Raw genomic sequence first — 24,971 nt, 5'->3', positions numbered from 1 at the left:
TCGGACAACAAACCTGAAAAGATGAATACACAAATGATACGGAAAATAAAAACAAAAGGGTAAGTACGGGGCATCATTAAGTCCCCCTAACCTACCCCCCCCCCCCCCCCCCCCCCCCAGCCCCCTGCATACGCCACTGCTCTGACATCTCGTTTTAGCCGAAAAAGAAAGACAAAGAGAAACACTTCGGCATCCGCTATCATATCCCAAACGTAAAAAAAAATAAATAAACCGGGAGTGATCTCCCCTAAACTTTCTCGAATATTCTTATATAAAACAACAGGGGATGGGAACTCGGGATATAGATATGATTTTTAATCCATTTTAAATACATAAACTTTTTAAAATAAAATAGAATCTCATAGAAAAAAGTATTGCACACCAAGCGAACGCCGAAAAAAGATGTTCATAATGGTGCGCAATATTATTAGTACTTTATAAATTTAGATGCGTTTTTGAGAAATCGGAAATAGCGTAAATTAGTACTTCCCGTCAACGGAAATTACTCAAAATTTTACAGAAGGTAGAGAATTAGATCTTTTACTTACATGTGAAATTTCATTTATCTATCTGAAATAGTACTCAAGTTATAGGCTTTTGAAAAATTCAAAGTAGAAAAAGTACCACTTCCTGTTATCGGAAATCGCTTAAAAGTTGATACGGATCTACGATTTTGATAAAATACTTATATATGAAATTTCATCAACCTAGCTGTAACGGTACTCAAGTAATCGTGTTTACACACAACACACACACAGACACACACACACACACACACACACAGACACACAGACATACGGACAAGATTGCAAAATTATGATTTTCCGTATCAGTGAGGTGTAAAACGTCGAGATTTGTAAAAATCTCGATTTTGTTTTTTTGCACGATTACAATACTTTCTCTATACTACGTATATACGAGAAAGTAATAATGTAAAATAAAACCAAATACCTCAGACACGACCTACTTTCTCGACTTGGTTAAAAAAAGAAAGACCCAAGCGGTCAGTGGGCCATATATACAGTTTCTCGGCCAGAAGTGAAACCCCGTAGCCGCTGTCCAGTTGAACATTCAAACACACATTCGCACACAATAAAATAATAAAAAGAAAAACAAATAAACCCTCTCATATTAATATTAATCTTTTAGTTTCGTACATATTATTCTTGAATTTATAGGTATATTTGCACAATTCCCCCCCCCCCCGCCATCCCCCACCCCCACTTGCTAAACAAAACGTGATTTTTGCCTTTGAAAAAAGAATATTTTTAACAAACCCATAGAAAAGTAGTGCATATCCCAGGTTTTCCCGAAAATATTTAGCCTAACACTGCTTGCCTATCGTACTTGTTTTAAAATAACAGATTAACGTCTCTTAACTTTTACAAGTAAAGTTTTGTCAGTATCTATTTACAAAATGAACTTGATTTTTAATATTATAAAATCATTATTAAAATAATAATGTTTTATTTCTCATTAGAAATAATAAATTTCATAGCGTTTCATTTTAGGAATTCCCGTTTATATTTTAAAATATGACGTGTTTATCGAGATTGTAAGATTAGCCTATGGATTTGCAAAAGCTGGGGGCGAAAATGGTAAATGTTTTATTGTTTTAAGTTAGAAGTGTTTTAAAATTTAGGCATTCGTTAAATAATGATTAATGCTGACATTAAATTCGATCTACAAAGGTTTAAAATCAATAGGGCAATCAGGATCGAGGGGCTTGGACACGGAAATTATTCAATCCATAATGTTTAGTATTTTAACAAATAAAATAATATAAAATAATTGACTAACACAATTTTAAAATTTTAATAACTATTATACGATAAGAATGAGGAAGGGGAGAGTTTATCCCTACATTCGTTTATCCCTACGGCTTTAGAGTGCATAGTGACGGTTGGCCTACTTCACGACTCTCTTGCACTATCTAAGTCGAGGTCTGTATTTTGGTCGTTTCTCTTTGGGGTGTTAGCAGTATACAACTTTCACACCTGTATGGTTTGTTCTTCTTTCTTGATGACCACTACAGAAGAGTCTTTGTACGTCACAGATCTCTTTATTAGTTCTGGTCAGCTCTCATAATAAATTAGACAACATATTCACTACAACACTTTCCTCTCCAATTAGATGATTTTATTATTTAAAGTGTAGTTCTCTGGGAAACATTAACATTACTATTATTATTGTTTTCTTCTAACACTGCCTCAGTGTGGATGTTAATGACAGTCACTCATTGAGGTCTAGTATGTTTAGGGGCTGATCCTTACACATATCACAGACGATGATGGTGACAATAATACTGATGATGACGACAGATAACAACATCAACTACTTATAACCCTAACACAAGGAATGATAAAAGAAAAAAAAATTATTGACATTGTCTAAGTCTTATTTTGAACTTTTTTAATTACTCACCACATACTCACCATGTAGTTTAATTTTTGTCTTGTTCAGTGTCATGCGAGTTAATAGGGTAGGGGTACTTTTAAAATATGAGCCTAATTTTAGCCTAATTTTATTTTGAATATCAAATGTGTGGTTTACAAAACCATTTTAAACATTTTCAAAAGCTAGCAGTTTACCATAACGGGCTAAACCAACTTTTTGAGTAATAATATGTAGTCCCTATAAAAAGGCTAAACCTGTTAAAGCCTTTTGATTAAAATTAACATACAATAAAAACAACGTATGTGCCAAGAGTGGTTATTAGTATTAATAGATACTATATTTAAACGGATATCCTTCACCTGAACTTTTTGAAGTATTTTTTTAATGAGCTCTTTTATTATAAAATGCTACATGAGCTGTGTTAGGATCAGGCATATTTAATTAGTATTGATACCAAATTAAAAATAGTGTTGATGGAGAGCGTGCATGTGTGGTAAAGCGCTCGACTGGTAACCCAAAACTCAAGTTTTCGGGATCGAATCCATAGGCCGTGCCTGAATCGATCGAGCTCTGATCCGTACATGACACTCTCTACATTGTCCGTTTATGAGCCGTGGTGAACAGTACTTCATCTTCCCATGGAAGCCCAGGTTCCGTCAAAACGATAACCTTCACGAAAGTTTCTTAAAAAATTAATTAAATATACTTTTTAAAATACAGAAGTTTGACATCACAATTTCTAAGACTCTATTGAAACATTCTCACAAGAATCATAGCCTTCCATTTGAGAGTATTAAGTCATTTACAGACGGCACCTAAAATGTATTTATATCAAGTATAATGTTTATTTATCCAATTTAGATTAAAAACAAATTGGAGTACATAAAGAGGAAGATTTATGGCAACTTAAGTACGGCAAAGTTCTTCAGTCCAATTTAAAGATAAAAAACAAAGGGACACAAGTTTTAATTATATTAATTACACTGAAATGCTCAGAGAAGAAAAGATTCGACTTTTAACTTTCATTGAAGTTTATTCAAAATTGAAACGTTCTGCTGTTATTTTGGCTGCTCTTGGTTTTTCATACATCAGAGGAAATGAAAGTCACCAAGAAGGCATCCAGTGTTACTTCTGTCATGTGTTTTATCCTATTGATGTTGAAGACTTAGCGCATGACCCTGATTGCTGTATGATAAATGAAAATGCCAGCGGCAACATCCCTTATCAAACAGATAGACAGTTTTGTTCAAATTTCTCAGAACTATGCGCAAATATAAATACAGAAACGGAGTTCATCAACGTTGCTGCTGATTCTAGGCATTCTGAAAATAGGTTAATCAATATCTATAACAACCAATCACAATCAGAAAACAGTTTAAAGTCTGCAAGATGTTCTTATTTCAATGAATTTAAAAATGCAAACAGTTATTTGATTGAACAACCTATAACATGCACAGACTATGGACAATCTGCTAATTCTATAAAATTAGATCCAGAATGCACGTCTCGTCAGCAGGGCTTACAAAGTCGGGAAATCAATGTTTTAGGGAGTGTATCGACACCTGTAAATCCAGCTAACGCGCCTGCCTATCTCACCCCTGAAGCCAATCAAAGATCTCTCACATCCATAAAACAAACCCAACCAACCGGCACCAACCACGCCCAGCAAGAACCAGCAGCCAACAGACCGGCCGGACGACGGCCTGGGCACACCCCGACCTACAGCGAGCTGGGCATCATCACAGAGAGACCCAAGCGAAACGACTACGCCCTGAAGATCAAGCGACTTGAGAGCTTCGAATCCTGGCCCAGAGGGCACCACCTAACTCCTAACGAACTGGCAGATGCTGGCTTCTACTACACTGGTAAGTAGACGCATGTTTACACGCGGATATAATTTATTATAAAGGCATACAATATATAACAATTTTGCATTTATTTCTGACGGGTATCTTTTTTAATTTTGTTGAATAAAATGAGAACGAACCCTAAATCGCTTTTTCTTAACGTAAACAATTTGTCTTGCAATTTCAAAGGTTATGGTGACGGTGCCCGATGTTTCTTCTGTGGTGGAGGTCTGAGGAACTGGGAAGACGAGGACAACGTGTGGGTAGAACATGCCAGATGGTTCCCTAAGTGTGCATTCATACGTCAACAGAAGGGTCAAAGATTTAATGATGCGGTAAAGGATCTGAACGAAAGAGGAGGGCAGGTATTTTGACTGAAATTCAGCAAATATTTTCCAGTATTTGAATATTTGCTGATAAATCGAAACACAAATTTTACATAAGTGCCACTGTGCTTCCCATAAATATGTCATTATTTTATCTTCTCTGTATATACTAATGTGCATAAAAGTTTGAATAACAAGCTTTTATGTAACAACTAGCCGCCCGGGCTAGGCCCTGCACTGCCATCTCTGAAAAACGCATCTGTAAAGGACCATAACTTGTGTGTTTAGTAATCAGCATTTACCCGGCATTGCCCACCCTAACCACAACCAACAACAAAAAAAAAAAAAAAAAAAAAAAAACGCAAACTTACCACTAACAAAAAAAAAACACAAACGAAAACACAAAAACAGACTCAAAGACAAACCCAACCACAAACACAAAGAAAACACAAACACTAACGCAAACAAAAAGCAAACGAAAACAAATCCAAACGCAAACACAAAACCAACCACAACCAAACAAAACCAAAACACACAAAAAACAACGCAAACATAACACAAACGAAAATACAAACACAAACGAAAACAAAAAAAAACAAACAAACGCAAACATAACACAAACACAACCACAAACACAAAGAAAACACAAACGCAAAGAAAAAAGCAAACGAAAACAAACCCAAACCCAAACTCAAATCCAAACGCAAACAGAACCACAAACACAAACCCAAACTCATTCACAAAGACAACACAAACGCAAATATAAACTCAAAGTGTCCACAGTCTAGCCCGGAGCACCTAATCGCAGCATGACGACGTGTAACCGCCTGATTCAACTTAGTAAACGACTATAGTACCCAACTTATTCATAGTCTTTTGAACTCACTTACGCGAACGTAGGTACGATAGCGAACACGGGAAGGCCCGGGGCCCCAAATAGCACCCTGTCGGGGTGCCGGAGGACGCCCGGATTTGATTCACTTAGAGACTAAAGAAACCTTTCTTATCCATAGTCTATCGCACTGTTTAAAACGAAATTATGCAGCATAGCACTCACATGATAGCCCAGGGCGCCAAATCGAACCGTGCAGGGGCGCCGGCGGACGCACCTGCTTCAATTTAGTGAACAAAATTATAATACTCCAAGCTTATTCGTAAATAGAAAGAAATAAACATATAGGATTTGTAGGACCTGGCTTATTAAATGTTATTAATTTTAAAAAATAATTAGTAAACAGTATGTTCAGTGTATAGAATAAATAAAAGGCAGTATTAAAAATACCAACGACATTGCACTTAATCAATCCCCACTAATTATGTAATTATTGTTTTTCCTAACACCAAAACAAAGTAAAAAAAAGTAAATTATTTCTTCCCCCGATTTAATGTTTTTTTTAAGGGAAGTAACTGTGTTTTCCAAATCAAGGGACGTTATGAGAACTAAAGGACAAAATGCAAATACATTTAAGACACAATTTTAGAAATTTTATAAACGTTTATACACTTTTTAAAATTTTTATTTAATGTTTATAAGTGAAAATTGTTATTCTAAGTATATAAAATGAAAATTGTTTTGAAAGAATTTCAATATTAATTTTTTAACTCATAAATTTAGACCATGAACACTTTACTAATCTAAAACTTAAATCCATCAAGTATTGTTTTTTTTTCTTTTTTTCTTATATTCCTTTGTAATCCTCGATTACAAACATTTTATAAACAAACATACAGAATTGAACTTTATATATTAGATGAAATAAAAAGGAGAAAATAAATGATTTTCTTAAAATATATAATAATACATTACTATTTAAATAACTATAAGAAAAAGCGTGGGTAAACTATATTATCTATTTCATGCATTCAGTAATATTTAGGAAGAGACCCACGCATTTCTTTATAGTTTTTTAAATAGTTGAGTATTATTGAATATTTAAAGTAAATCGTTTTTTTCTCCTTTTTAGTGCATTACTAGAATACCCGTCATCCGTTGGATAACTGTGGGTTTCGGGGGTCATCCATCAAAAAACATCACGTCTGTCACTCAGAGGCATAGCGACCCTTCCCGGCGCCCGGGGACAAACTTTTCGATTTTAACCCCCCCCCCCCCCCCAAGATTTCGATTTTCAACCCCCCTCGAACTTTTGATGTGCACCCCCCCCCCCCACTCAAACTTTCGATTTGAACCCCCCTCAACCTTTCAATTTATTTTTCCAAACCATTTTGGCGCCCCAACATATGTCCCCCCCCGCCCCCCCCCTCCACCTCCCCCCGCCTCCCCTCCCGCCCCCTTCCTCGCTACGCTACTGCAGTGTCACTTATCGTCACAAAAAACAGACCCCACATTCAAAAATATGTTTCTTATCTTTTAAAAACACCGAAAACACCGATTTCGGTCTATCCCTTCATATACTGACGTCACATGTGACCTACTCAACTCTACTTCACCTGCCCAGTGTCCCGCCAAGTCTCAGACAACATGTTTTTATCGTTTAAAAAACGATTCCAGCCGAGCATGTCTCTGACCACACTATCCTTTCATATGCTTAGAACAAAGAAACAGATGAACTCTACTTCACCTGCCCTGTATCCTGCCAAGTTCAGATAGACAACTTTATCATTCACATCTAAAAAAAAAAAAATTGTAAACAAAATATCATTGACATTTTTGTCTAGAACCTGTGCCACCCGCATGAGAGCGGACTACGCTACCAACTTAGCTATTTACTCGTGACGTCACAAATGAATTTTTATACTATACTATGAGTCTCCTTATCCAACTTTATTTACGCGCATAGATCTAGAACTAAGTCTAGTAGCAGCAACTTTCAAATTAAATTTTATCTTAAATTAGCCAAACAAAGATTTATATAAAATAAAGAAGGTCTGAAATTATCTAGAAAAAAAAATCTAGATCTAGATAGAATTATCTTGATCTAGATTCTACGACTCGTTTGCTTAAGTCTTAAGTTTAGTTTTTCTTGCTAGATCTAGAATCTAGATCTAGATCTAATCATTAGCTACGCTCATAGGCCCGGAGCCAGCATTTCAAAATTACCATATTCCAAACAAAGATTTATATAAAATAATAAAGGTCTAAAATAGTTTAGTATATAGAAAATCATTATTAACTAAATCTAGATAGAAAATTATCTATATTTTAGATCTACGACTGAGCTATATTTAGAATTTACGTTTATAATTTAGCAAACTTACCGGCATCGAAGCCGCGTATGAATCTTAAGCTACGCCAATGGGCCCAGATCCAGCATTTCAAAATTTGCATATTCGAAACAAAGATTTATACAAAATAATAAAGGTCTAAAATATTTTAGTATATTGAAACTCATTATTATCTAAATCTAGATAGAATTATCTATATTTTAGATCTACGACTGGTTTGCTTAAGTCTTAAGTTTAGTTTTTCTTGCTAGATCTAGAATCTAGATCTAGATCTAATCATTAGCTACGCTCATAGGCCCGGAGCGAGCACTTCAAAATTACCATATTCCAAACAAAGATTTATATAAAATAATAAAGGTTTAAAATAGTTTAGTATATAGAAACTCATTATTATCTAAATCTAGATAGAATTATCTATATTCTAGATCTACGACTGGTTTGCTTAAGTCTCGTTTCTTTTGGATTGTATTTATTTATAACTATTAAATCTTTGATTTGACCTAGATCTAGATTCTAGATCTAGATCTATATTAAATAACTTTCTTGGACAGATTTTAGATCTAGAGAAATTTATCGTAAAACTAAATGAAAAAGACAGTTGAAAATTGATATAAGTTTTGGAACGTAATAAATACAGCAAACGGACGTATTGTTAAAGTTATGACCGACAGAAAATTAGATTTAGAACGCGTTAAACTTGTGAATGGGAACACAATTTTCTTCGATAGACGCCGCCATTTTATTGTACTAAAGAGTAAACAAAAACCTGTGACGTCACGGTCCCGCCGAGTGTAGTGGTCGTTTTAATCTTTTTAAAAAAAATGGGTTACTCTGCGTATGAATAAATCAATAAATTAATTAACGTCTTTAAATAAATGTGTGATTAACAGTCTGTCTTAAAACAAAAACTTTTCCCTACCTACATACTATTTTACAGCTCTCCACGATGAGTGCAACCATGCGAGATAGTCGATCAGCCAAACAAAAAAACAAACAAAAAAAACAAAAAAATAAATATTCAAACATGTAAACAAACTTGACTTTTAGTAGTATATAGATTACATGAAAGCTTGTTATTAAAACGTTGTTATGCATCTTTTTTTCAGTGCTTTAAAAATTTCAATACCATAGAGTTACATGACTATTGCACACCAAATTAAAATGATAACGCATGTATAGTAGTGCGGAATAGTCGTAGTGAGAAAGCCTACTAATTTAAGAAAAATTGAATTAATTCATAAAAAATGAATTATATATCCAATTAAGTCAACCTTAATGTCATATTGTATTATCATCGGGTCTTGGCCCACTTGCCGAATATCAGAGAAATCGATCTATTAAAAGTGCCCTACATGTCACTCGCCCATTTAATCTAGACAAAAGAGACAGGAGGAAGACATAAGAAGCAAGTTAATTAAACTTTAAAAAATAATAGCATAAAAACGTTTTAATAACAAGCTTTTATGTAATAATCCACTGAAAAGTAGAAAATAAATGATTTTTTCTTACATTTATACAAAATTTACTTCTATATAAACTAATATAAATAAACCGGGAGTGATCTCCCTTAAACTTTATCGAATTTTCTTATATAGCAATACGGGGGATGGCACCTCGAGATATAGACATGATTTTTAATCCATTTTTAATTGCTTTAACTTTTTAAAATAAAATAAAATCTAGTAGAAAAAAGAATTGCGCACCAAGTATAATAGTGCGGAATATTATAGTACTTTATAAATCAACACTCGTATTTTTGAGAAGTCGTAAATTACTACTTACGTTGAACGGAAAATACTCAAAATTTTACAGATGGCAAAGAATTAAATCGTTTACTGGTGTGTTAAATTTCGTTTATCTGTCTGAAACAGTGATCAAGTTATCTGCTTTTGAAAAACAAAAAGTAGAATAAATTCCACTTCCGGTTACGGGAAATCGCTGAAAAGTTGATTCAGAACTACACATTTGATATAATACTTGTTTATTACATATCATCAACCTAGCTCTAATGGTACTCAAGTTATCGTGTTCACAGATATACACAGACATACACACACACACACACACGTACACACACACACAGACTTACGGACAGAAATGCAAAGCCCAGTTTTTCCGACTCGATTACGCACAGAATACCGAAATTTTTATAAATCCGCATTTATTATTTTTGCCCGATTAAAGTTAGTCCCTTATACTCAGTATATGATGAAGTACTGAGGTGTTAAACGATGAAAACTGTCAAAATTTCATGTGATTTTTTTGTGTACGATTACCATACTTTCTGTATACTCTGTATACGAGAAAGTAAAAAGGCTGCGGCTATTCGTAGTTAACTAACTACAAATAGCCCTATGAAGGATATTCGTACTCTGACCTATCAGCGTGAAGAATTTTATCTGTGATTTTTTTAAATTCCTAAATTCCCCTATTTATGCAATATTTAAGCAATGTAGAACTAATTTTTTTAGATCTAACCTTATCACTAACCCTAAGCCTTAACTCTAACCATACCCTAACCCCCGTCCCTAATACCTACCCTAATCCCTAACCTGTAAACCTAAAGTAAAATTTAAAAAAAAAGAAGCAAAATAAAACTCCGAGCCAAAAGGAGTTGAACCCACACCAGGAAAACAAACTAGCCCAGGGGTCGGCAACCTTTTGAGACAGAAGAGCCAAAAGTTACAATTTACACAATTTCCCAGCTTTTAAAGAGCCACTAACATTTTAATTTCAACGAGCCGTCCCGCGGTTTATAATACGCCGCTATTTAGTTGTTGTTTTTTCTACTTTTCAGTAATTCATAATTTGTGAATTCGACAGTACCAATGCTGCCACTGAAAATATTTGCTTTAAAACACTAACCCCCACCCCCACCCCCCCCACCCCCCCCCCCTCCCCACGTGAAAGCAGCCTCCTCTTAGTTACCTCCTCTAAGTTTAAAATCGTTTCAAACTAAATTATCTGCCCCTAATAGCCGTCACCAAACCCGGCTCTACGATTGTAAAATGTTAACATTTAGCGTGAACCACAGCTCACCAGATCATGTGAGAGGGGGGAGGGGGGTGGTAGCGATAGAGAGGAAGAGAGGGGACTTCAAGGCGCGCTTGCAGCTTGTTTTCTAACGTCTCCAGAAGAGAATTATATATATAGATATATTATAATCTTTTATTAGGATTATATATATATATATGTATATATATATATATATATATATATATATATATATATATATATATATATATATATATATATATATATATATATATATATAGGTATGTAGGTGTGTGCATGTGTGTGTCTGATTGTCTTTTATTCATTACTACACCTTTAAACCGATCGCCATGAAACTTTAGGCGGTTGTTGAGATTACTCATCGGGAGGTATCAACGAAAAAAAGTCAAATTCGCATGGGTGGCGCCCGGCACGGAGCGATTCGGTTTATAAAATTAAAAGTCGATTGCTGATTGACACCGTTCATCCGATCGCCAAAAAACTTTGGAGAGTTGATTAAAACAATCCCGTGGAGGTTTCTGCAAAAATATCTTTATTAATTACGCAAGGGCGGCGCCCCGGGAGGGTGCGGTATATAAAAAAATATAAGTCGGATGCAGTTCGACACCGTTTATTCGAGTGCCATGAAACTTTGGAGAGTAAATGAGAATGCTCCCGAGATTTCTGCAAAAAAAAAAATTCTTATGGGTATCGCCCTGGAGGGTGCGATTTTCGTCAGTACACGGTTTGGCGCCCAGAGTTCCAGAACGGGTATGTTAGCACTTGACATCCTTTAATTGGGCGTCCGGCATAGCGGGTAAGGGTTACTACTTTATTGAGAGGCAAAATTGCAACAGGCGCAGCCGCCGGCGCCTTGTCCATTGCGCGACCCGAAGAACCCCGGGCTCACCTGCGAGAACTATGGAACCTACGTTCATTTTTTAAAAAAAAAAACCTATACACTTAAGACACGATGGGCATCAATAACCATTGACTTAATCGAATCAGGCGCGTCCTACGACGCGCCGACAGGGAGCGTTTTGGCGCCCCGGGCTTACCCGTGAGCACCATAGCGCTTACGTTCATTTACGATACAATGAGTTGCTATAGTCGCTTACTAAATCGAATGATGCGCCAGGGCTATACCGAGAGCACTACGTTACTTTTAAGGAGCACCCTACAATATTGGTAATGCGGCACACGACATTCGACGATTAAACCGAGCTAGGGGCTGTACATGGCACCCCTGTGATAGTGTAATCGGGTTCACGAGAGCGCCACTTTACGTCCCCGACACGTAGGCGTTTAGTGATTAACGCTTATATTACGGTGAGTGAACAACTTACACTCAAGGCTTTCATACAGCACGCCCCATGGAGAGCTGGGTTGTAATGTAGGTCAACCCGTGCCCCCGATAAATATGATCCAAGCACAGGCATTGTTTACATTTAAATAACTCAGTTTTAGAAAAAAAGGAAGTACATTGAAAAATGGAGTAACTAAATATTCTAATAGAATAGCGAATGTTTATTGTTTATATTTATTATTATATCGTTCATTACTGAGAGTTGCAGACTAATATTTTCATGAGTTTAAAAATAAAATAAAATAATTATTAATATTTTTGCATGGAGCTGAAGAGCCGCACCTTGACATCAAAAGAGCCGCATGCGGCTCGCGAGCCGCAGGTTGCCGACCCCTGAACTAGCCGATGCGAAACCTCGCACAGGCCTGGCGCTGAGTTAGGCGCCGATAAGTAAGCTACGAAGTAGGATATAGATATCTTTTGATGACATAACAGTTTTCAATTCGTAGTTTGAGCAATGTGTTTGCTGTTGTTGTTTATTTGTATGTTGCGGTTCTTGTTTCAAATTTTATTTAATTAATCTCCAAAAAAAATGATCCACTATGCTTAAAGTGTGCGTACGTTACTGACTACTATATTGTTTACTAGCCGTCCCGGCCAGGCCCTGCACTGGCATCTCTGAAAAACTATCGGCGAAGGACCATGACTTGTGTGTTTAGTAATCAGCATATACCCGGCATTCCCCACCCTAACCACAACCAAACAAAACACAAAAAGCGCAAACATAACACAAACACAAATACAAACACAAACGAAAACACAAAATCAAACGCAAAGACAAACCCAACCACAAACACAAAGAAAATGCAAACACTAACGCAAACAAAATGAAGCAAACGAAATCAAACACAAATCCAAACGCAAACACAAACCCAAATACAACCAAACAAAACTAAAACGCAAAAAAGGAACGCAAATATAACAAAAACACAAATACATAGAAAACACAAACGCAAACAAAAAAGCAAACGAAAACAAAAACCAAACCCAAATCCAAATGCAAACACAAACACAAACCCAACTACAAGCGCAAACCTAAACTCAAACACAAAGAAAACACAAACGCAAACAAACGCAAAGTGCTCATATTCTAGCACCGGGCGCCTAATCGCACCATGCTGAGGCGCCGGAGGAACCGCATGATTCAACTTAGTAAACAACTATAGTACCCCAACTTATTATTAGTCTTACGCGTTAACTTAAACGAACGTAGGCGCCATTGTGAACACGGGAAGGCTCGGGACGCAAAAAAACCCCACTCTGTCTGAGCATCGAAGGACGTCCGGAGTCGGCTCAGTTAAAGACTATAGATAAAGGTAAACATAGAGGACATTTAGGAGCTTTTAAACAAATATTTGTGTTCATCTGACTGAAACTTTGAAGCTTTAAAACATAAACACAGCTCTTAAAAGAATTTTTTTCTTCGATCTTGCCTTTACAATCGAGAAGGTAGTAAAATTTTACACTGCTAAATGTGCTGTTAAAACGTCTTCTTTAAAAAGGTGAGGTAAAAATTCACCTTCCCGCGCAAAAAAAAGAGTGACAAAAACAAATTCCCTCCAGAAAAAGACACAAAAATAACATTTGGGAATTCCCGGTCTCGAATAAATATGTCTTTTGTTACTTCATCTGTCTTTGATTAAAAATAATAATAAGAAAATAGTACGTTCAGTGCATGGAATAAATAAAAGGCAGTATTAAAAATACCCACAACCTTGCACTTGATCAATCCCCGCTAATTATGTAATTATTTTTTCCCAACACTATATATATCTTTTTGTAGTTTGGTGCAGGTGTGTATAAAAGAGCTCTCTAGTGCGACCGACAAAAATGAATTCCCCTTCGTGCGCAAAAAAGACAGACAAAACGAATGCGCAAAGAAAAAGACAAATAATAACCTGCGGGAATTCCCGTTCCCGAAAAAAAGATGTCTTTTGTTACTTCACCTCTCTTTGATTAAAAATATTAATAAGAAAACAGCACGTTCAGTGTATGGAATAAATAAAAGGCATTATTAAAACTACCAACGACATTGCACTTAATCAATCCCCAAAACAAAGTAATAAAAAGGGAAGTAACTGTGTTTTCCAAATCAAGAGACGTGGTGTGCGCTAAAGGACTAAATGCCAATACATTTCAGACACAATTAGAAATGTTATAAACGTTGATACACTTTTTAAAATTTTTTATGTAATGTTCATAATTGAAAGTTATTATTTTAAGTATGTTACATGAAAATTGTTTTTAAAGACTTTCAATATTAATTTTTTAACTCATAAATTTAGACCATGAGCACTTTAATAATCTAACACTTGAATCCCCCAGGGGGGGGGGGGGGGGGGTCGCAAAGGGCTTTCTAGGGCGGTCGCCAACTGGTTGACTAAACCCGAACAATGAAAGAAAAAACATAAATATTTAGAAAAATATCTTACATTCGTCTTTGCTAACATCACTGGAAATGGAATTGATAATAAACAACTTGTATTTTTCAAAGTTGTTCTTAATCATGAAACCTTAATCATGAGACGATGCTAAAAACAAATTTTGAACGAAATAAAACTTTCAACAATGTTAGATATTCAAGTTCAATTAAAATCAACAGACGTGAGATCGTGTTAGCAGTTGCATGTCTTAGTGAAATATATTCATTCAGATGATAGGAAAGAAGAGTTTATATTTTGTGAAGTTATCATGAAGAAAATAAATAAGTTTTTTGAAACTGGATGATTAAAACGGCAGTGGGGTTTGTACGGACGATGCGTCATGTTTGGTTCAAAATCGGGTTTTCAGAAAAAAGTAAAAGATTTAGCTCCCTAATGAAGGGGAATCTACTGCTGCCCTCGCCAGCAAGATTCTTCCTACTGCATTACTTATAAAAGTTGTAAATTATATTAAATCTGGAGCCCTAAACACCGTCTGTTTTAAGAACTGTGGAAAGACATGAAAAAAGATCACGAGGTTCTACACTACAGTGTTTTCGAATTGAAAGATGAAATCAAGTTGTTCTTGGAAGTGCAAGGGAAATACGATTTGTTGATACATTTTAACGACAAAGAGTGGATGGAGAATTATTCGAACATCAGCATAAGCTTAACCTGAAAATGAACGAATATTATCTCTTTTCATGATACTCTCTTGGCAATTTTATCAAATCTGCAAATTTGGCAAAGAAAGAAAAATAGTGAAAATATCGCCATGTTTGAGAAACTGATATTCAGATAAATAAAAATCTGAAAGAGAATTCTGGGCATCTTGAATCACTTAAAAACGAATTTCGGCGTTATTTTTCCTGAGCTCAAAGAAGAAGAATCAGCATTGACACGTAAACCATTCTCTGCTTTCGTTGATGATGCCAGCATTCCCGAGGAGTTACAAGATCAGTTCTAAAATTTGCGGTATGATTCCCCGTCACGTATCGTGTTAAATGAAAAACTGCTCACACAATTTTGGTGTAGTATGCACCGTTCATACGCGATCGTGAAATCAATGGCCTTTCGAGTTTTAGTTCCTTTTGTGTCTACATATCTTTGCGAGAATAGATTTTCAACACTTCTCCGATTAAAAGCAAAACAGAAATAAATTAAATGCTGAGAATGAAATGAGGTTGGCGTTAACAAAAACTCAACGGCGAATTTTGAGGCTAGTGATTAACATGCAATTTCATCCATTATTTCAAGAATAATTCATATAAAAAGTCTACTAGAAAATCGTATGTTAGTGTTTATTTTCCTTACTAATTTCGTCTTTTTAATTCTACGGGGTTGCGGGTCACTTACTTTTTATAAAAGGGGGTCGCCACTAGAAAAAGTTTGGGAACCACTGTATTAGATAAACCTTAAGAAGTTACTGTTTGCGGTGTCAAAGTTAGCTTATGTATTTTAAGTTCTTTGAATATAAATTTAAAAAAGATAGTGTGTTTGTGTTGGATTTAGGGTTTGATATTATAATAGTACACTTCTATGTTAAGGTAAACTAGATAATAAGAATGAAACGGGGCTAGTTGTTAATAAATCTGAAGCGATTAAATTTAATGTTAATGTTAATAATGTTAATTATAATGTTAATAATAATGTTAATAATAATGTTAATGATAATGTTAATAATAATGTTAATAATAATGTTAATAACAATGTTAATAATAATGTTAATAATAATGTGAATAATAATGTTAATAATAATGTTAATAATAATGTTAACAATAATGGTAACAATAATGTTAATAATAATGTTAATAACAATGTTAATAATAATGTTAATAACAATGTTAATAACAATGTTAATAACAATGTTAATAACAATGTTAATAACAATGTTAATAACAATGTTAATAATGTTAACAATGTTAACAATGACAATAATGTTAATAATGATAATAATGTCAATGTCAATGACAATGTCGACGTCGACGTCGACGTCGACGTGTACGTGTACGTGTACGTGTACGTGTACGTGTACGTGTACGTGTACGTGTACGTGTACGTGTACGTGTACGTGTACGTGTACGTGTACGTGTACGTGTACGTGTACGTGTACGTGTACGTGTACGTGTACGTGTACGTGTACGTGTACGTGTACGTGTACGTGTACGTGTACGTGTACGTGTACGTGTACGTGTACGTGTACGTGTACGTGTACGTGTACGTGTACGTGTACGTGTACGTGTACGTGTACGTGTACGTGTACGTGTACGTGTACGTGTACGTGTACGTGTACGTGTACGTGTACGTGTACGTGTACGTGTACGTGTACGTGTACGTGTACGTGTACGTGTACGTGTACGTGTACGTGTACGTGTACGTGTACGTGTACGTGTACGTGTACGTGTACGTGTACGTGTACGTGTACGTGTACGTGTACGTGTACGTGTACGTGTACGTGTACGTATACGTGTACGTGTACGTGTACGTGTACGTGTACGTGTACGTATACGTATACGTATACGTATACGTATACGTATACGTATACGTATATGTATATGTATATGTATATGTATATGTATATGTATATATCATATGGGTATTTGCATATGCAGGCGCATATGCAGGTGCATGCATATGTGCATATGTAGCTGTATATGCATCTACATGTGCATTTGTATGCGTATGTGCATTTAAATGTGCATTTGAATTTTTCTTTGCATTCCTATTTCCTTTTTACTTTCTCGTATATACGAAGTATAGAGAAAGTCTTGTAATCGTGCAAAAAAAAAAAATCGAGATTTTTGCAAATCTCGACGTTTTACACCTCACAGATATGGAAAAACATAAGTTTGCAATCTTGTCCGTATTTCTGTGTGTATGTGTGTGTGTGTGTCTGTAAACACGATAACTTGAGTACCGTTACAGCTAGGTTTCATAAATAAGTGTTTTATCAAAATCGTAGATCCGTATCAGCATTATAGCGATTTCCGATAACCGGAAGTGGTATTTTTTTAATTTGAATTTTTTGAAAAGCCAATAACTTGAGTACTATTTCAGATAGATAAATGAAATTTCACATGTAATTAAGGGATCTAATTCTCTACCTTCTGTCAGATTTTGAGAAAGTTCCGTTCACCAGAAGTACTAATTTACGCTATTTTAAATTTCTAAAAAAAAACGAATGTAAATTTATAAAGTACTAATAATATTGCGCACTATTATGCACATTTTATTTTGCGTTCACTGGTGTGCAATTCTTTTTTCTACGAGATTTTATTCTATTTTTAAAAGTTTAAGCATTTAAAATGGATTAAAATTCATGTGTATATCCCGAGTTCCCATCCCCTGTTTTTTATATAAGAATATGCGAGAAAGTTTAGGGGAGATCGCTCCCGGTTTATTATATTTTGTATTTCTTATTTCTTATTTTGTGTTTTTTATGTTAATATTTACTTTCATGTTGTGTTCATGTTTGTGGTTTGGTTGATTGTTATTTGAGTTAGGTTTAGGGTTAGTTTTAATGTTTGAAATTTAATAAATACCCAAAAAAATACATCAAGTCACGGTTTTTACAGAAAAAGTTTTCCCCCAAAAACCATAGATGTGCCTGGCGTGCACGGCTAGTATATCAAATTTGGTATCCAATTAAAATATTTTTGTGGTTTGTAAAACGCTATTTGTTTAGTGTCATCATGTCTAATTATAAGCATTATGTTATATTATTCTACAGATAACGTATGAGATGGTGATGACTAAGATAAAAAGAGTAATGTACAGAGTTAAAGTTGGTAGGTCATAATGGACATAATTTAACTGTTAATTTCCATTCATCTCGGGATAAATATGGTCATCTGGACAGTTTGTTCGATTTTACGATCAGCCTTTAAAATATTTCTGATTATGCTCTCTCAGACTCAAAGCTTCGTTATGCTAAACTGTTTTTAATTCTTAAAAGGTTGGAGAAAACAAAATCTATGCGACAAGTTTATCCTATGCTTAGATTAAACTACACGGGTTCGCTTTTTCCTGGTTATATGTCCAAAGTTTCATGCGCTAATTAAAAGCAGAGTTTACTCTGAACATAATTACTGAATACGATAATAGCTTCAAGTTCGCTCCATACTTTTTTCAATAGATGAAGCTACCTCTTCTGTCAGCTTATTTAATATTAGCGAGCAATCAGATCTTTGTAAAAAATATAGTTAACCTAACTTGAGTTAGGTAAATATCTGTGTTGCGGAAAAAAACACACCCAAAGGCTTGCTGGTAAGCACCCGGCCGATCTACCAACGACAAATCCTCCATGTCAGATAACGGTGAAGTTAACTTAATACTGAAGGTCTAGCGCTCATTTAATGTTGACCATTTATACTGAAAGACTCAGGTGTTCCAACAATGATTAGTTTACACTGGGTAAGTATATTAACTCAAGTATGAGACGGAGAAAAGTAATTAAAATAAACTTCCATATATATTAACTTTACCGCCTTTTAATAACTGTTATTCCACTTATAAATAAATGGACGTTTTTTTTAAATTAGTTACCTCACTGGATAAATTAGTGGAAGAAGGAAGAGAAATATTGTCACTGAATGCCAACACTCAGCTGGTTTCACCGGGTAAGATAATTAAAATTAGAGATCACACAAAGGCAAACACACACACATGCACGCACGCACACACACAAACTTATATATATATATATATATATATATATATATATATATATATATATATATATATATATATATATATATATATATTATATATATATATATATATCAGCCTCATTTCGACCTCACCGCACAGGATAAATCGACAAGTTAGTTTCTGAGTTTTGTTTATGCTTCATCATTAAACGCAATTTATTTTGATTTTGTTTGCCGGTGACAACTGAAAACAGTTCAGGTCTGCTCAATCTTACCATGTTAGGCGGGTCAAAGGTATTTGGTGGTACTATTTACCCAACATGTGTACAATTTACACGCTGCTAGATTTGTACTTAGTATATGAGTTAATAGCTTGATTAACAAATTATGTTAATCAAAATATTGATCTACCACCTATCAATTTACTAGAATGATATTTGTTTTTTTACAGTATTAAAAGGTTTTTGCATTTTTGTTTTTAGAAGACGAGCCCCGACATAAATTGTTCAAATTTTATTATTCTTCGTTCATGTAATTTTGGACGGGGATTCCTTCCACACTGTTAGGTATTTAGTTATGCGCCATATAGGCCGTTGACTCAATTTCAGCGTGCTTTTTCTATTTTGATTTTCTTCCATAGCCTTTGTCCAGCCAAAAACAAACTTCAAAGCAGCAGTTTTTTTATTCTGAAATGAGGAGTAGGTCGACAATTCTTCTACGTAAAATAAAAAATCTTGTCGAGCACATTTTGGATATTGAAGGAGTGTTGTTTGGTTTAACAAGAAAGGACTGATGAAGTTAGCGTTTCAATCTTTATTAGCTAACCAATTACCATCTGCCATTATACCTGAGAAAAATATTTGCGAAACAATAAATACCAACCGTTTCAATGCATGTAAAGTCCCAAGGTATTACAAGAAGAAGAAAAGAGGGATCTGAGATATTAACATATTAACATCTAGTCATTACATGCATAAGTGATACCTACCAAAACCCTAGGAAACTATCACCAGCGTTGAGAACATGTAAAACCTTCAGAACAATCAAACTATGAAAAGTTACAAGAGAGTTAAGTGTAAGTCTACAAGATAAATAATTATCATTAAAAATAAAAAACCCACGTTTTCTGATTGAACTAAAAAGTAGAAAATAATTGCTATACATCACAATAATGCAAGCGATCACTCTACTATAAGCAATCGCAAACTGCGTGCGCATTTAGACAAAAAATGAAAAACGTAGGGCGCCGAAGTATTAGAAACTAAGAAAATCACGGCACCCCACTTTTTCATTTTAAGCAAGTTAAAGAAAACGTGGGAAAAAGCAAACACATAACATATCCAGTTCTAAAGAGAGCGAACAACAACGTTGGTACTGCTTTGTGTGCGATGAGGATCTTAAATAATATATGATTCAATGTTTAATTTGTAGTGCTTGGGTGGACCTATGTGTCGCATGCTGATAGACTCAAAACGGTTCGCATAATTCTTTAGTATGTGAACAATTAATGCACTTTAGAGAGCTGTAGAATAAGTTGGTCATTGTTTGATTGCATAGGCCTAGTAGTATAAAGGAGATTCACTATAGACTACCCTTTGGTACATACTGGACACACTAGTGGTACTATTTTGACGGACATGAGGGTAATAAGTACCGTTTTGTTATTTTTTTTGTCCTACTGTGAATTTACTTTTAAAAAATGACACATTGAAAGCATGATTTTTTTTGGCTTACAATAAAGTTTGCTTTAAGATAAAAATAAACTGCTTTTGATAAAAAAACTTTTAAAAGAACTTTTCCTTTCTTTCACCTTTACATGTCGCCTCCTCAGAGTCAGCTTGTATGAACTGTTTTCGGTTTTTCAAGATTTAAAGATCATTTTTTAAAATCCACCAAGGCATCATTGTAAAAAACATTTTGATCATAACGCTCACTTTTTTACACACAACAATTCCATTTTACCATGTAGGCCTATTTAGTATACAATAAATCAGAGGCGTATCCAGGTTTTCGGTGTAGGGGGAGCGAAAAGAGCAAAAAAAGGCGCCTAATTTTTAACACGTTCTATATATGTGTATTATATATACACACACATATATATATATATATATATATATATATATATATATATATATATATATATATATATATATATATATATATATATAATTACTAGCTGTATGTCATTACTTTGCTATGATGTAAAATCAATTGAAAGTAGCACTCTGAAGAAATAAGAAAAAACACACAATATAGGCCGACAAAAAATATTGTATCAATCTAAAAAAAAATATTAAAAATATAATACAAACACTACAACCAAAAACAATGAACGTAACACAATCTGTTTTGGAATTCTCGTAAAAAAAAATTCTTACATAATAATTCCTGGGAAATTATTTAAGACAAGTGAAATATGGGAAATCATCACTCTCTTAATATAAATATGTATATATCTACACATTTAATTATAAATGTCAAAACAAATAAATAATTACTTTAGAATATAATGAAATTGTTTAACACTATTCGTGTTTACAAAATGTTTTTGTCTGTAATCAGAATTTAATATATCGTCATCATAAATTCTAAAGTATTCAGCATAATGAAAGTTTTTAAAATCATAGTTAGTATAAAACCACGCTTTTCGATATAATAGACAACATTCGGAATAACAGCCTACATTTTACTATATATCGGTCTATTAGTTCAGATCATATATTTTTAATTAACTACTGCTTCTTTGTGTTCTTTAAAGATCATTTTTTTAACATAGTGATAGGTATGGGTTAGATCACTGTATTGATCACAAACCTTTTTACTGGTAATTGCAAAAACAATATTCACAGAGTTTTACGTTTAAAAAGCTAATTTTCTGGCGGCATGGCAATTAGGTACATCATTACGTGTTTTTCTACATGTACTTAACAGATCAGTTCGGGGTAGGTTGGGGGGGGGGGGGGGTTCAACTTCATTCACCACTGTCCGCTCACTTTAGGTCGATTATCCAACCCAGTGTATATCTAGGTGTGACATTAATGTCGCTCTACACAATTTGTGCTGGTGAGGTGGGGGGGGGGAGATAACCAACTCAGTCAGTTTCTAGATGACTGTTCTAAACATACATATATATTACACAAATATATATTACACGAATATATATTTTACAGAAATAGATTTAAATAAGTAGCAGTGGTATTTTGACAATATGTTTTTACAGAGGGGTCCATGGGGGAGGGGGGTTGTAACTGTTTCATATAATTTGTAATCGTAATCACTATCGCCCAAACTGTAAGAATACTACTACTTCATCGTGATGACGTTGTTTACCTTGTCAAAATTTCCCCACCACTACGCAGTTTGCTCATAAGTAAATTTAAATAGAGGTGCCACATTAGTTGTATTTGTTTCTGTATTGTAATTAAAACAAATAATCACACGATTCAAACTGTATATATAAAGTAATTATGTGTTAAGTTTTATGTATAACATTTTCTACTTCAATTATTCGTAAGGAAATACATTATACAGTTGCCTTAAACTTAACACCCCTCTTGCCTAGTGGTACTACCCGTAGAGGTTTTTTAAAAATTGCAATGCATCATAATGGTTATTTTTAGAATGGCAAACGGATGCAGCTGTTAATACGTGTTGTAAACGTAGACACTACTAGACTAGTACAATAATGCTTAATTGCTACATGAAAAGAAATCTTGTGATTTACATAGATGTGCCGACCAAAAATATTTTTTTAAGAAATATCATTGTTTAAAACTTTGAGTTTAAAAAGTTCTAAAAAGGCGCCACTTTGCTGAAAATGGCCAGAGGGGGAGCGGCCGCTCCCCCTGCTCCCCCCCCCCTGCGTACGCTACTGCAATAAATGTATACAGTAAAACCCGTCTGGGCGTGTACACTAATACATTAGATGAATAGACGATGCGATGCTAATGCATTGTGAACACTATCTCAACCTATGCCAGATATTATCCAAAGGAATGCTAAGCATTGCATTTGGTAAAAATTACGGTTGCAGAAGTAGTAGTGTGGAAACTTGTAAATTAACGTGTTACACTATAAATGATTTTTAAATGGTGCTAAAAAAATCACACGGGAAATGTGCAATTAACTTAATCTTGGAGACGATATCTTTTAGTTTATAGACATATTGAATTAGTCCTATAACTGTCGTCTCTTGGTTTAACTGTCTCTTTTATCTGATATTTTTATGAGCGTCTGTGCCTTTTTGTCATCAAATTAAAACGTAGATTTCAAATGCACTCATTCACTACAACGTTATGAATTTCTATTTTAATAGTGGCGAACCAACCATCTCAGCAGAAAGTGTGTAAGATCTGTATGGACAAGAAGGTGGCTGTCGTCTTTGCGCCCTGTGGTCATCTGGTGTCCTGTGCTGATTGTGCTCCTGCTATGAGAATTTGTCCTGTCTGTCTCCGGAACATAACCAGAACCATCCAAGTGTTCACCTATTAGAGGATTTTATTTTAGTAAACATTTTATTGGGGTATTAGACACTCCAGTTACTATTGTTTGTTTAAGGTGTCTACCACTGTAGTTTCTTCACAAGCACTTCGCCTACGAAAACTCTACTTGCAAATTAAAGTTATAATTCTGATTAGTTTCAATGATAATATAATATAATTTTTGTTTTAAATACACTGCGCCAATCATTCTAAATGTTTATTAAAACATATTTAAAGAATGATTATTTTTATAGGCTTCCTAAAATACTAGTCAGGCATCTTAATTTTCAAAATAATTGTCTTTTTATCAGCTTCTGTCCTATTTTAGCGAAAGCATAATCAAACACAATATTCAATTAATAATTAACAGCATCAGCACCCCTGAAGCTTTAATGGGGTCGTTGAGGAACCACAGTTCAACTTATAATTCTCCACCATCTATCTCTGTCCTCTGCCATTTTGAATATTCCGGGGCTGTCAGTCCCGTTCAACCCTTGATGTCATCCATCCAGATTTTCTTCCAGGCATCTCTTCGGCGGGGGGGGGGGGGGGGGGTGGGGGGGGGGGGGGTGGACGACCTTTTATAATTGGCTCATAATTTGAAAAGCGGGGCATTATAATTTTCAAATGTTGGAGAGTACGGTTGTAAAATCGTATAACGAAGGATAACACTTGAACGCTATTGAATGTTTTCGCGCGACGACCAAATCCAAGGGTTTGAATTAAAAAATTTAAATTTATGTTTCACACAATCCTTGTAGATCAGCTGGAAAGGTAATATTAAAGATTTAAATTATTTTTAAAAACTTTTTTCCCCTAAAATTACGCGTAAAAGCATTTCGTTAAAAATACTGATTGATTAATCACTTTAATGCCAAAGTTTGGATTCTAATTAAGCATATTGTAATACACAATGATATTGTTGCTATTTAAATTTACAAAATGAATTAAATAACATGCACAGAGATCTAAAAAAAAATAATACTATTACTTTATATTAAAAATGTTTAGCTTCACAAGTTTCAATGATTGTATAAAATTTGTTTCTCACAGTTAATCGCTATTTGTAGAAAATGTGAATACAATGATTTTACCAGCTTTTATTTAGCTGCAAACGTCCATTTGTTTATTTGTTTCTTTGTGAGTGGGTTTGAGGCAAATCTTGTAACTCGATTTTAACCAACTTTTGATGAGTGATTTCGTTTAAACTTCATAGATGCGTTCGTCTTTAAAGACAACACAAGGATATCTATTTTCAATTCCATTAATCATTAGATAAGTGATTAAAAATTAATTTAAAGTTTACTA

At 34.5% G+C, this 24,971-nt stretch overlaps 1 protein-coding gene across 2 annotated transcripts; it reads left to right on the top strand.

Moving 5' to 3' along the window:
* Nucleotides 1-1,530: 1,530 nt before the first annotated feature.
* On the top strand, nucleotides 1,531-24,183 carry LOC131935474 (death-associated inhibitor of apoptosis 1-like). 2 transcript variants are annotated; one of them, XM_059291870.1, is made up of 6 exons: nucleotides 1,531-1,598; nucleotides 3,259-4,262; nucleotides 4,434-4,609; nucleotides 18,264-18,321; nucleotides 19,075-19,152; nucleotides 23,498-24,183. In XM_059291870.1, exons 2-6 carry the CDS (start codon nucleotides 3,386-3,388, stop codon nucleotides 23,671-23,673), a joined length of 1,365 nt encoding a protein of 454 aa, XP_059147853.1. In that variant the 5' UTR covers nucleotides 1,531-1,598; nucleotides 3,259-3,385; the 3' UTR covers nucleotides 23,674-24,183. The 2 variants fall into 2 exon arrangements, with proteins under 2 accessions (XP_059147853.1, XP_059147852.1); XM_059291869.1 differs by lacking the exon at nucleotides 1,531-1,598 and adding an exon at nucleotides 1,898-1,943.
* Nucleotides 24,184-24,971: the final 788 nt, after the last annotated feature.

Source organism: Physella acuta, unplaced genomic scaffold (assembly GCF_028476545.2).
Source record: "Physella acuta isolate Inbredline_101_S28 unplaced genomic scaffold, ASM2847654v3 ptg000145l, whole genome shotgun sequence".
Lineage (NCBI taxonomy): Eukaryota > Metazoa > Mollusca > Gastropoda > Physidae > Physella > Physella acuta.
The sequence above is the reverse complement of the archived record's forward strand: the minus strand, read 5'-3'. Positions and strand labels throughout refer to the sequence as shown.

Bases quoted from the DNA above. Each gene is read 5' to 3' on its own strand.
- LOC131935474 (XM_059291870.1), top strand. From the start codon at position 3,386: ATGCTCAGAGAAGAAAAGATTCGACTTTTAACTTTCATTGAAGTTTAT. The intron at 4,610-18,263 runs GTATTTTGACTG...ATTATTCTACAG, and splicing joins TGAACGAAAGAGGAGGGCAG to ATAACGTATGAGATGGTGAT. The intron at 19,153-23,497 runs GTAAGATAATTA...CTATTTTAATAG, and splicing joins CACTCAGCTGGTTTCACCGG to TGGCGAACCAACCATCTCAG.